Source organism: Dreissena polymorpha, chromosome 16 (genome assembly GCF_020536995.1).
Source record: "Dreissena polymorpha isolate Duluth1 chromosome 16, UMN_Dpol_1.0, whole genome shotgun sequence".
In the NCBI taxonomy this organism is placed as follows: Eukaryota; Metazoa; Mollusca; class Bivalvia; order Myida; family Dreissenidae; genus Dreissena; species Dreissena polymorpha.
Window position 1 is genome coordinate 14,155,277 of NC_068370.1, and position 12,313 is coordinate 14,167,589.

Genomic DNA, 12,313 nt, shown 5'->3' on the forward strand with positions numbered 1-12,313 from the left:
AATGTGCTTGTTGCATTCAAATTTGGGGCTGGTTAAAGGACCTTTTCTAATTTAAAAGTATATATTTTTCCCTCAGAGGACAATTTGTTTTTCAGTTCACCATCCCTTCAAGGATAACCCAAAATGACATGTTTTGTCCTGCATCATTAATACTTCCTACATAACTTTGATATAATGATTTATGTCTTTGAACAATACCCAACTCATTGACCTTCTTTTGGACTAAAACTTATTCTTATAGGCAAATTAACTCTTTCAGTGCTTGAACCGAATTTTGAAGGCCTTTGCAAACAGTTTGGATCCAGATGAGACGCCACAGAACGTGGCGTCTCATCAGGATTCAAACTGTTTGCTATTCTGATAGTATTCTTTGAAAAAAAATCGAAGAAAATGATAATTTTAGAAATTCAGCAGACGACATTTTAGCAGACGACAAATTTCCCAGCATGCAAAGGGTTAATAAACACTCACAAGACTCCTCACATATTTGTTAATTGAACGCAGCATCTTGTTTAATTCTTTAATAAGTTTTTCATCTTGTTAACTACACAGCACAAAGTATTCATTGCTCAAAAGGCAAAACAAAACCAGGGCTCCACCTGACGCAAAAATTGTTATATTGTCAAATTTACTGTAGAACACATAAATCTTTTTCGTATTTGCTGAGTTTTATATAAAAAAAAGACACAAAATGCAATTTTATTGAATACCTATTCAAAACAAAGTCATAATCGCTGAACTGTATATGTTTGTCAATAAGAATATGTCGGCTTGCTGTTTGTAGACTGTATATATTTGTCGTAAAATATGTTGGCAAGTTGTGTGTAGACTTAATTTATTTGTTCCTACATATGTTGGATTGTTGTTTGTATTCATTTTTTTTTTCATATGTTTTTATTGCTCTTTGTAGACTGTGTACGTTTTCATAACATATGTCTGATTACAGTTGGTAGACTGTATATGTTTGTCCTAACACATGTTACCTTGTTGTTTTTGACTGTATATATTTGTCATAGCCTATGTTGGCGTGCTATTTGTAGACTGTTTGCCAGGCTGGTATGGCGAGAGCTGTGAGGACCATTGTGGACACTGCAAGGATGGTAACCCCTGCAGTATCCTGGACGGCACCTGTCCAGCAGGGGCGGGCTGTGAATTTGGATGGACTGGCTTGCAGTGCCAGCAAAGTGGGTGACATAACATATTGGATGCTCAACTCATATAACATTAAGATTTAAAAACCGGTGAAAGTTTTTCTCCTAGTTTCATCAAATTCTGTTGCATTTTCATTGAGTTTCTTTAACAATGTACACAAATGCTTAGATGTTCTTCCAAAAATTGGCAAATAAGTGTGTTCTTATCAGTTGGCATGGGAATTGCAACTTCACAATTATTGTTTGAGATACTGAATTAGACTTATGTTCAATCTGGGTGTTGCCCTTATTAAAACAAAAATGATGTTAATGTGTAAAGCACATATGTTTCCATGAAAAAATACATAAAATAATTTATAGCTTTTAAATATCTATATAAATTATAGATTTTAAGTATATATATATATATATATTAAGACCAGTTTTCCCCAAATTAGGCCCATATCATTACTTAATACTACCAGTATCTAATTATATGACTTTAGACCTCATTGGACAATCATCTGCGCAGGCTGGTAGCATGAATATATCCATCGGGGTCGGTGTGGGCGTGTCCTTGGCGGTGGTTGTCATGGTGATTGTTATTGCCGTGTACTTTCTGTGGCGGCAGCGTACAGACAAAGCAAAGGGACACCAGTCTCGGAAACATGTTGTTGTATACAAGGACTCGACTGCTTCTATTGTAAGGCTTGAAAATTTCTGCATCTTTAAGTCTAGGTACATTAATAATACTTTACTAGTGTTTAATACAGGTAAATTTAATGAGCTAAGACAATTTTCACCCAATCTTTGGAAATTTATGTAGTTCACATTTCTACAACACAAATTGATAATGAAATTATTGTTTGTATATTTTGTTTTGTTATTCGCTTATTGAATTTTAAATATGATGGATGATGAAAGGATTGCAGCCATTCTCTTTTGTGCGATATTCCCATCAGTCTGGGAAAACTGGACTTTATTCATGTGGGTACTTTTTATGCCCCTGAAGGAGGGAGTATAGTGATCGGACTGTCTGTTTGTCTATCTGAACGTCACACTTTTGCGTTTAGGTTTTGAAAAATGCTCATAACTTCTATGTTGCTTCAGATGTAACCTTCATAATTGGTATGCATGTGTATATGGACAAGACCTTTCCATACACACACAAATTTTGACCCCTTTGACCTTGACCTTTAACTTAGGGTTAACGTTTAGGTTTTGAAATCTGCATTACAGTTTTGAAAAAGCATTTTTCCGGGGCATTTGTCTTCCGATGGAGACAGCTCTTGTTTCTTTTAGGGTATGTTTTCCTTAAAGAAGGTTTTTTTCTCTACAAAAAGTTTAGCCAGAAATTTTTGCCCGTAACAAGCTTAATAAGACTGGCTTATCTGGGACAACACTTTACATACATGCATTAAGCCCGCTTTTCCCGTCGAATCTTATCTTAAATCAAGCTGGAAATGTTTCTTGTATACATGTACGTTTATTTGTTATGCAGATAATATAATGTCACCATTAAGGTTCTGCAAGAATACAATTAAGACAAACCTCATGTAAATGTTTCTTTGATAACCTGTCCAAATCACTTATAACATTTACCATATTTTAAAACAGCAATTTTTTCCTTCTTTATATAGTAACTGTTAAAGGTACTTTCCGGATTGAGGAAAAACTATAAAATTCCCAATTGCCATCTGAAAAATTCCCAAAAGAAAGGAAAAAATCATTTTCTTTTTCAAAAAGTGTTTTTACTGCACGTGAACAAATAAAATAAGCCTGTAAACTGAACTTTTCAAGCCAAAATGCATTTTAACGAAAATCTGGTTTGTGCAATTATTACAAAGCAATTTAAACGACCCTGATTTCCAAATCTGAAGTTTTCGTAATGCAAATTGTGCACATTTTTCACAATTGGCATGGTCCCGGGAAAAAAAAATTGCTGTAAAATTAATTGAGCATATTATTGCACACAATTTGACATATGAGCAGTGTTCTTGGAAAACTTGGCCTAAAGCACGCTCCATCCCAGGCCCCGTGTTCACAAAACGATTTTGCAATCGAAAATCAATTTTAACTGACATGGATGTTCATTTTTGCCTATCAGCTACAATGGAAATCCATTTTCAATGACAAGCAAAATCGATTTTCGATTGCAAGAAATGTTTTGTGAACACGGGCCCAGATTGGCCTTGGCAGTTCCCAAAGGAAGTCTCTTTTTTGCAAAAATCCAGTTTAGGCGGCAATTGTCTCCCCTGATTAGCCTGTCCAGACTGCACAGACAAATTTGAAATTATTCTTATCACATGTTTATAGCCCAATTGTCCCATAGCGAATATTGCATAGTGAAATTGTAATGTGCAATGTTCAAGATGACAGTAGTTCTTGTGTTTTCAGGAACAAGTACCCACCACAAGCAGTGCGGGGGTTCTGGCCACTGATGCAGGGGAGAGCGACAGTGCCCGTAGTGACAACCTGTTACTGGGCACAGATACACCAGTCATACACGCCGACCTTGACTTGTGTTTCCATGACAGCGGATTTTTCAAACTGTACAAGGGGAAGACAAATATGAAAGCTGGAAAAAGGGACTGCTGTGTAAAAATACATAACTTAGATGGTATGATGTTTGAAATACATGTACATGTATTTACTCTTTTTATTGCTAGATGAATTCACACAGGGGGTTTCTTTTGTGATTTCCTTTTATGCATAGCAAGTTGTGCGTCGTGTGTTATCAACATTTACCTTGATAACAAGCTAGAGGCCACATTTATTGTCTTATTTTCATGAAACTTGGTTAAAAAATTTGTCACAATGATATCTTTACAGAGTTCTATAATGGACCAAACAAGGTTAAACACATTAGGTCACTTGGTCAAATTAAAGAAAAGTTTATACTGCAGAAGTCTCTGTCATAGTCAAATATTTATGAAACATTGTCACCAGATCTAATCTAAGGTTATCTCAGAGTTCAAAAATTGATCTGAGCGTTAAAAAGCAAGGTCGCTAGGGAACAGTACAGTTTTCCTTATATCGTTATAGTGAAAATTTGTTTACACTCTATAGGTGAAATTTTTAGTCCAATCATCTTGAAACTTGGTTGTTCTTGTCTGAGATATCTCAGCTGAGTTTGAAAATTGTTTGGTTGATTTTTTTTATAAATCATGCATCAGTGGGGCAAACTATTGATTCCGTCTTACTGCATATTGAAATTTATCCTGTCACATGCCTTTAAATCAGCCCGATAACCAGGTAACCTAATAACCCAAAAGTTATTAGGCTAGTTGACCACGTGACCTCGAATATCCGTCAGTTGCTCACCTTCCTGTGAAATGACATCATTTTTTTCACGAAATGATGTCATTGTACCAGCGAAATTCTCTGGTTAAACTCTTTTACAATGTAAATGAACGGTGATAAAAGGCATAAAATAAAAGGAAAATTTGTTAGATTCAGTGGAATGACATGATAAATAGAATAATACAATGTAAGTTGGTGACATGGATGGAGAATGGTTATCAGGCAAGTTGGATGAATTTATCGGGTGAGCCAAGGACAAACCCAATAAGATACTCTGACGAGCCAGATAACCATTCTCCATCCATGTCACCAACCTATTATTCTATATGTCCAAAGTGTCCAAAGTTTGCCTATGTAATTGTACTAGCAAATCCCAGTACTGTGTGAATATCAATTGCTGAGCCTATTTTAAAAACAATGCTAATATACTGGTTATCAATCATGGCGTTGCATTAAAAGTAAAACAAAATCATAGATTAAATATAAAGGTGCAAATGCATTTCAGTAGTTATTTCTATTAATTGTACATTATAATTTGCTTCCATTACGAAAATGAAAAATGATCTAAAATAGAAAATCAATAGTAAATGGCACTGTATATAGTACATGTCCTGGTGACGTTAAAATAACTATGTTCGACTGTATATAAGCGGATTTCTGGAAATGAGGCGTATAGGACCTTTTAACAGTTTTTGGCATGATTAGAATTTTGTCATTAATTGCTTTAATTGATTAATGTAAACATCATAATTTAAGAGTTCCAGTATAAAACAAGAATACAATTAAAGAAACAAAAAAATTAATCCACACCTTGGCACAAACCACTGACCCTTAATGTTTGCTAATTTTCAGGTTTTTAAATCGTCAAAAGATTCATATTTTTTATATTTATGCCCCCTTCGAAGAAGAGGGGGTATATTGTTTTGCTCATGTCGGTCTGTCCGTCGGTCCGTCCACCATATGGTTTCTGGATGATAACTCAAGAAAGCTTAGGCCTAGGATCATGAAACTTCATAGTTACATTGATCATGACTGGCAGATGACCCCTATTGATTTTCAGGTCAAAGGTCAAGGTCACAGTGACTCGAAATAGTAAAATGGTTTCCGGATGATAACTCAAGAATGCTTAAGCTTAGGATCATGAAACTTCATAGGTACATTGATCATGACTGGCAAATGACCCCTTTTGATTTTCAGGTCACTAGGTCAAAGGTCAAGGTCACAGTGACTCGAAACAGTAAAATGGTTTCCGGATGATAACTCAAGAATAATAAGGCCTAGGATCATGAAACTTCATTGGTACATTGATCATGACTGGCAGATGACCCCTATTGATTTTCAGGTCACTAGGTCAAAGGTCAAGGTCACAGTGATTCATTAATTTTGTTTGTCCAAAACTTTGACCTTTGTTTAAGTTTTGCAATATCTAAAATGGTTTCCGGATGATAACTCTAGAATACTTACGCTTAGGATCATGAAACTTCACAGGTACATTGATCATGACTGGCAGATGACCCCTATTGATTTTCAGGTCACTATGTCAAAGGTCAAGGTCACAGTGACTTGAAACAGTAAAATGGTTTCCTGATGATAACTCAAGAATAATAAGGCCTAGGATCATGAAACTTCATTGGTACATTGATCGTGACTGGCAGATGACCCCTATTGATTTTCAGGTCACTAGGTCAAAGGTCAAGGTCACAGTGACAAAAAACGTATTCCTACAATGGCTGCCACTACAACTGACAGCCCATATGGGGGCATGCATGTTCTACAAACAACCCTTGTTCAGAGTATGGTTTATGTTAAGTATTATTATTTTCGATAAATTAAGAAAGACCATAAATAAAACACAAATGTTCAAATCTGAAACATTTCTTGTCCATATATCAAAATGTGAAAGGGTCTTTTTAATGCATGTGCTTGAAATGTCGTACCAGATTAGCTCTGCTTTATGCACAGGCTAATTAAGTACGACACTTTCCACTTGTACGGAATTTTTTATTTAAAGAAAGTCTCCTCTATATTAAAATCAAGTCAAGTAAAAAAAAAAATCAGCAATTTATAGCCTGTGTCTGAGGACTGCATGAGATACTCTGGGAAAGAACTTTTTGTGCATGTATTAAGCCCAGTTTTCCCAGAACGTAGATCACATTTTCAGCCTGTGTACCTGCTGTTCTATTTCAGACACAAGACTTGACTCTAAGGACCACTGGACCCGCCTGATGAACGAGTGCGAGCTTCAGAGGATGTCCTGTGCCCATACCAACATTGTGCAGCTCTTCAGCACCTACCAGAACAAGAGTAAGAAACTTGGAAATAGTTTTTGCTATCTTATGAGCTGGGCTGAAAGTGTTGTCCCGGATAACATAGGCTGATAAAGGAAAACACTTTCCACCTAAACTGGATTTTGACCAAGAAGAGACTTTCTATAAAATGAAAATATTCCATATTGTTGGTGTAAAAAAATAAGCTATGCTGTTGAATTTCAAATACTAATAAATTATAAACAAACTAAGTAAAATAAATTTAATTTCATTCAGATTGGTTCAATATAGTTTAGGAACCAGACGTAAGAAACATCATTCACAACTCATTTATGACAAGTCCTCATTATTATTCAAAATTGATGTTAAATTCGTGTATTTGATACTTCACAACTTATTATTGATCAGATATTACCTTCACAACTACCTGCTGACCAGCCCTCATTATTATTATCTTCAGACTGGTTTAACATAGCACTGGAAATTTATATGAGAAACAATCTTCATAACTACTTGCTGACCAGCCCTCATAACTCTTTCTTAATCTTTAGATTGGTTCAACATAGCTCTGGAGCCATGTATGAGCAAAAACCTTCACAACTACTTGCTGACCAGCCCTCAGCCAGACAAGTCCCAAGAAAAGTCATGTGTTTTCCGTCTTCTGCAATACTGTATGGACGTAACATCTGCTGTGAGTCATCTGCACCAGTTAAAGGTACAGTATTTGTTCAGTTTTGTGCATTGTGAAAAAAAAGTGTTTTTGTTTATCTAAGTTCCATTTTAAACATGTTACTTATATTTGTGCATTTATCTATGTTGTGTGTTAAAATCACATAAATACTCAGAATCAACAAATATTTCACACAATATTTGGTTAAATAAAGTTAACTCATAAAAAGTCAGTGTTCCTTATAGCAATAGCCAGAATATCAAAGCTAGATGTGGTATGGTAATACTGATGGCAAAATGCTCATTTTTTTTTCTTTGTGCCAACAAATGCGAGACTGGCTTCAGGCAGCGTTGGGACAACAACATATTCTTGATAACTCAACTACGTCATACAACCCACACAGCCTGAGGCCAATCTCACGTTCATTCTTAATTGTTTGGATATAGCATTGTGAAAAATTCACATGGAATAAATTGTAACAGAAAAAAATAAAAACGCGTATTTTGTATTGCGCAAAATTTTGGCTATTGCTATAAGGAACAATAATTTGTTTTGTGTTTAGAAATATTGTAAAAATATTCTTTGATTTTGAGTGTTTATGGGCTTTTAATATTAATCATATTATGCAAATATTGTATTACCTTGCATAGCATAAAACTCAAAGTAACAAATATTGATATGAAATTGTTGAAATTGACAGGGTCTTTGAAGCTCTTCTTAAAATCCCATGACAACACACTTTATAAGACCCCTATAATGTGGTTTAAATGGCAAGAGAAAATGAGAATTTCCAATTAAAAACAAACTCTTAAGGAACACAAAGTAAACCAGACTGTTTTGAATATAACCATAAACACTTAACAATGAATGCAAACATGAGCTGACTTAAATAAGTACCACAGGACGTTATTACAGATACACAACTTTGAGTGTTTACATTTCAGATATTGCACCGCCAGGTTGACGCCGGTCATGTCTATCTGACGGCACAGAATGTGGCCAAGCTGGGGGATTTTTACTGGGCAAAGCTGGTCACTGATCAAAACTTTGTATGTTCAACTTTACTGTGTAATTTGTCTGATTTCTATTGGACAGATCTTGTTAGTGATAAAAAAACATTTAATGTTTATCTAAAATGAATGTATGTATTTTTTTCCTTTACTAAACATAATGCAAATTATAATGGTTATTGTAGGTATGTATCATTGACTGAATATATGTCTATGAAGAAAAACTGTTAAATGATCACAACTTTGTATTTATAATGTACAATGATGTATAGGTTAGCACATGTGTAACTATTATCTATTTGTTACAAAAATCAATATATAATTAATATTTATGTAACAGCTGAATGCTTTAGATGGACTCATCCTTTGAAAGGCGTTTTAAAAAGCATAACATAAATTTATGTCATTGAAATGTAACATTTCATCAATGCGCAAGGTGTTGTAGCTGTATTCCAAATTTGTAACATGTAGAACTATAATTTGTAGTTGTTACCATGAAGGACATATTAAAAGTGAACTTACCATAGATTTGAATGTGCTTTAATAATTCTATAATAGGAACTGGAGAGATATGTGCTGGAATCTAGCTATGTGTTACGAAGCCCAGAGACACTTCTCCACAACCAGTATACCTTTCAGTCTGATGTGTACGTTAGTGCTATTTGATAACTGCACTCTTCTCAAAGTCAAATTCGCCTATTTTTATGCCCCCTTTCGAAGAAAAGGGGGTATATAGTTTTCGCACTGACCGTCAGTCTGTCTTTGAGTCTGTCACACTTTTTATGTCCGCTCTCTAATACAAATAGTTTTCATCCGATCTTTACGAAACTTGTTCAGAAGTTGTATCTAGACAATATCTAGGTCAAGTTCGAATATGGGTCATGCCAGGTCAAAAACTAGGTCACGGGGTCGAAAAAACAAATCCAAGGGAAGTCATAAGCTTTAAATGGACATAATTATCTGACCTGCCAAATTATGTATTTTTGTTAAATAAATCAAAGCGGCGCAGTAGGCGGCATTGTGTTTCTGACAAACACATAGTGGGAAAAGGTCAAGGTCATCCTTCAAGGTTTTAGGTCAAAAATACAAATCCAAGGGAAGTAATAAGCTTTAAATGGAGATAATTATTCAATATTGAACATAGCAGCTTGATATTTGGCATGCATGTGTATCTCATGGAGCTGCACATTTTGAGTGGTGAATCTACAGTCACCGTAGTGGCTTTTAATTATTTGCTACTAAAAATAGAGATTTGTTAGAGAAAATTATTTTCAAGGGAAGTAATTTATATAATTATAATTCTCAGATTATATATTTCCTTACCAAGAATTTAAGTTCTTTTCACAGTTACTGTACAGATTTTTATGTCCCCCTTCGAAGAAGAGGGGGTATTTTGTTTTGCACATGTTGGTCGGTCCGTCCATCAGTCGGTCGGTCCGTTTGTCGGTCGGTCTGTCCACCAGATGGTTTCCGGATGATAACTCAAGAACGCTTAGGCCTAGGATCATGAAACTTCATAGGTACATTGATCATGACTGGCAGATGACCCCTATTGATTTTCAGGTCACTAGGTCAAAGGTCAAGGTCACAGTGATTCAAAATAGTAAAATGGTTTCCGGACGATAACTCAAGAATGCTTAGGCCTAGGATCATGAAACTTCATAGGTACATCGATCATGACTCGCAGATGACCCCTATTGATTTTCAGGTCACTAGGTCAAAGGTGAAGGTCACAGTGACTCGAACCAGTAAAATGGTTTCCGGATGATAACTCAAGAATGCTTACGCCTAGGTTCATGAAACTTCATAGGAACATTGATCATGACTGGCAGATAACCCCTATTGATTTTCAGGTCACTAGGTCAAAGGTCAAGGTCACAGTGACTCGAAATAGTAAAATGGTTTCCAGATGATATCTTAAGAATTCTTACGCCTAGGATCATAAAACTTCATAGGTACATTGATCATGACTGGCAGATGACCCCTATCAATTTTCATGTCACTAGGTCAAAGGTCAAGGTCACAGTGAATCGAAACAGTAAAATGGTTTCCTGATGATTACTCAAGAACTTTTAGGCTTAGGATCATGAAACTTCATAGGTACATTGATCATGACTTGCAGATGACCCCTATTGATTTTCAGGTCACTAGGTCAAAGGTCAAGGTCACAGTGACGAAAAACGTATTCACACAATGGCTGCCACTACAACTGACAGCCCATATTGGGGGCATGCATGTTTTACAAACAGCCCTTGTTTATTTTGAATATTTATAACTCAAATGATTGATTTGTCAAAGTTTTTTTTTAATGATATAATTATCATTTCTTTCTTGTACTAATTTGTGAATGGTAGTGTTCATTACATACCTGTGTCCATAGTTACATGATGAACTCTGGGTATGATCTCTTTCATAAACCACAGGCCTTGGTTGTCAGTGATGTTTGACTTGGTCATTTTTGACTGTCTACAGACCCCCCCCTCCCCTGGTTAGATTGGACAAAATCCAAGGGAAGTAATAAGCTTGAAAAGGAGATGATTTCTTTACCTGCCAAATGATAAATAGAAATTTTATTTCAAAGCGGCGCAGTAGGGGGCATTGTGTTTCTGACGAACACATCTCTTGTTTTAGTATTACTTGGCTCTGATGTCACAATGGGAGCCTTACTCTGCGAAAACGGGGCTTAATGCATTTGTGGAAAGTGTCATCCCAGATTAGCCTATGCTAACTGCAGAACCAGAGACGACACCTTTCGCTTGTATGTTTTTTTTTATATTTAAAGATAGTCTCTTCTTAGCACCAATCTAGTTTATATGGAAAGTGTTGTCCCAGATAAGCCTGTGCCAACTGCACATCTAATCTGGGAAGACACTTATGCACATGCATTTAATTCTGTTTCTGCAGAGTGAGGCTCATTTTAGTGTGGATGCTGCTGTTTAACCCCTTACCACTTAGATATGTTTTAACCCCTTACCACTTAGATATGTTTTAACCCCTTACCACTTTGATATGTTTTAACCCCTTACCACTTAGATATGTATAAACCCCTTACCACTTAGATATGTATTAACCCTTTACCACTTAGATATGTATTAACCCTTTACCACTTAGATATGTATTAACCCGTTACCACTTAGATATGTATTAACCCTTTACCACTTAGATATGTATTAACCCCTTACCACTTAAATATGTATAAACCCCTTACCACTTAGATATGTATTAACCCCTTACCACTTAGATATGTATTAACCCTTTACCACTTAGATAAGTATGTAACCCTTCACCGCATACATATATATTAACCCTTTACTACTTAGATATGTATTAACCCTTAACCACTTAGATATGTATTAACCCTTAACCACTTAGATATGTATTAACCCTTTACCACTTAGATATGTATTAAGCTATCAGGTCAGAGGGGCATCACCCTATGTGGTGTCAGACTTGATAGTGGTAGGTACCATGTTCTTTAACAACTCAAGAAAAATTAAAGGATATTTTTAAAGATTCCAATTACTACTTCATTTAAGAAGACAGACTCGAGAGAACTTCTGTAAGCATATGAGTTGCGTTCTGAGAAAACTGGGCATAATGATTGTGCGTAAAGTGTTGTCCCAGATTAGCCTGTGCAGTCCACACAGGCTAATCAGTGACGACACTTTTTGCCTAGATTGGATTTTTGCTAAAAAGAGACATCATTAAAACAAAAAATGTCATAAAAGCGGAAAGTGTTGTCCCTGATTAGCCTGTGCTGACTGCACATGCTAAACTGGGACGACACTTAACGCACATGCATTAAACGCAGTTTTCTCAAAACGCGTCTCATATGACTGCCTGTGCACTCTGTCAGTATGAAGTAAGTAAACATCCAACCTCAGTATGATGTGAGCTGTGACATGTAAAAATGGGTCTTGAGCAACATGCAGC

General features: G+C 35.8%; 1 protein-coding gene across 17 annotated transcripts in view; it reads left to right on the forward strand.

The window, feature by feature from the left end:
• The window catches only part of LOC127861594 (multiple epidermal growth factor-like domains protein 10), a 73,359-nt gene that overhangs the window by 54,671 nt on the left and 6,375 nt on the right, over positions 1-12,313 (forward strand). For 5 of the 17 annotated variants that reach the window (XM_052400221.1, XM_052400210.1, XM_052400222.1 and 2 more), the window contains 7 exons: positions 1,041-1,184; positions 1,637-1,833; positions 3,528-3,750; positions 6,621-6,737; positions 7,252-7,415; positions 8,315-8,419; positions 8,939-9,027. The exons of 7 other annotated variants lie outside the window; for them this stretch is intronic. In XM_052400221.1, coding sequence (XP_052256181.1) covers positions 1,041-1,184; positions 1,637-1,833; positions 3,528-3,750; positions 6,621-6,737; positions 7,252-7,415; positions 8,315-8,419; positions 8,939-9,027 — 1,039 coding nt within the window. The remainder of the gene's footprint in view (positions 1-1,040; positions 1,185-1,636; positions 1,834-3,527; positions 3,751-6,620; positions 6,738-7,251; positions 7,416-8,314; positions 8,420-8,938; positions 9,028-12,313) is intronic. 5 more of the 17 variants (XR_008040285.1, XM_052400220.1, XM_052400219.1 and 2 more) reach the window with 5 other exon arrangements.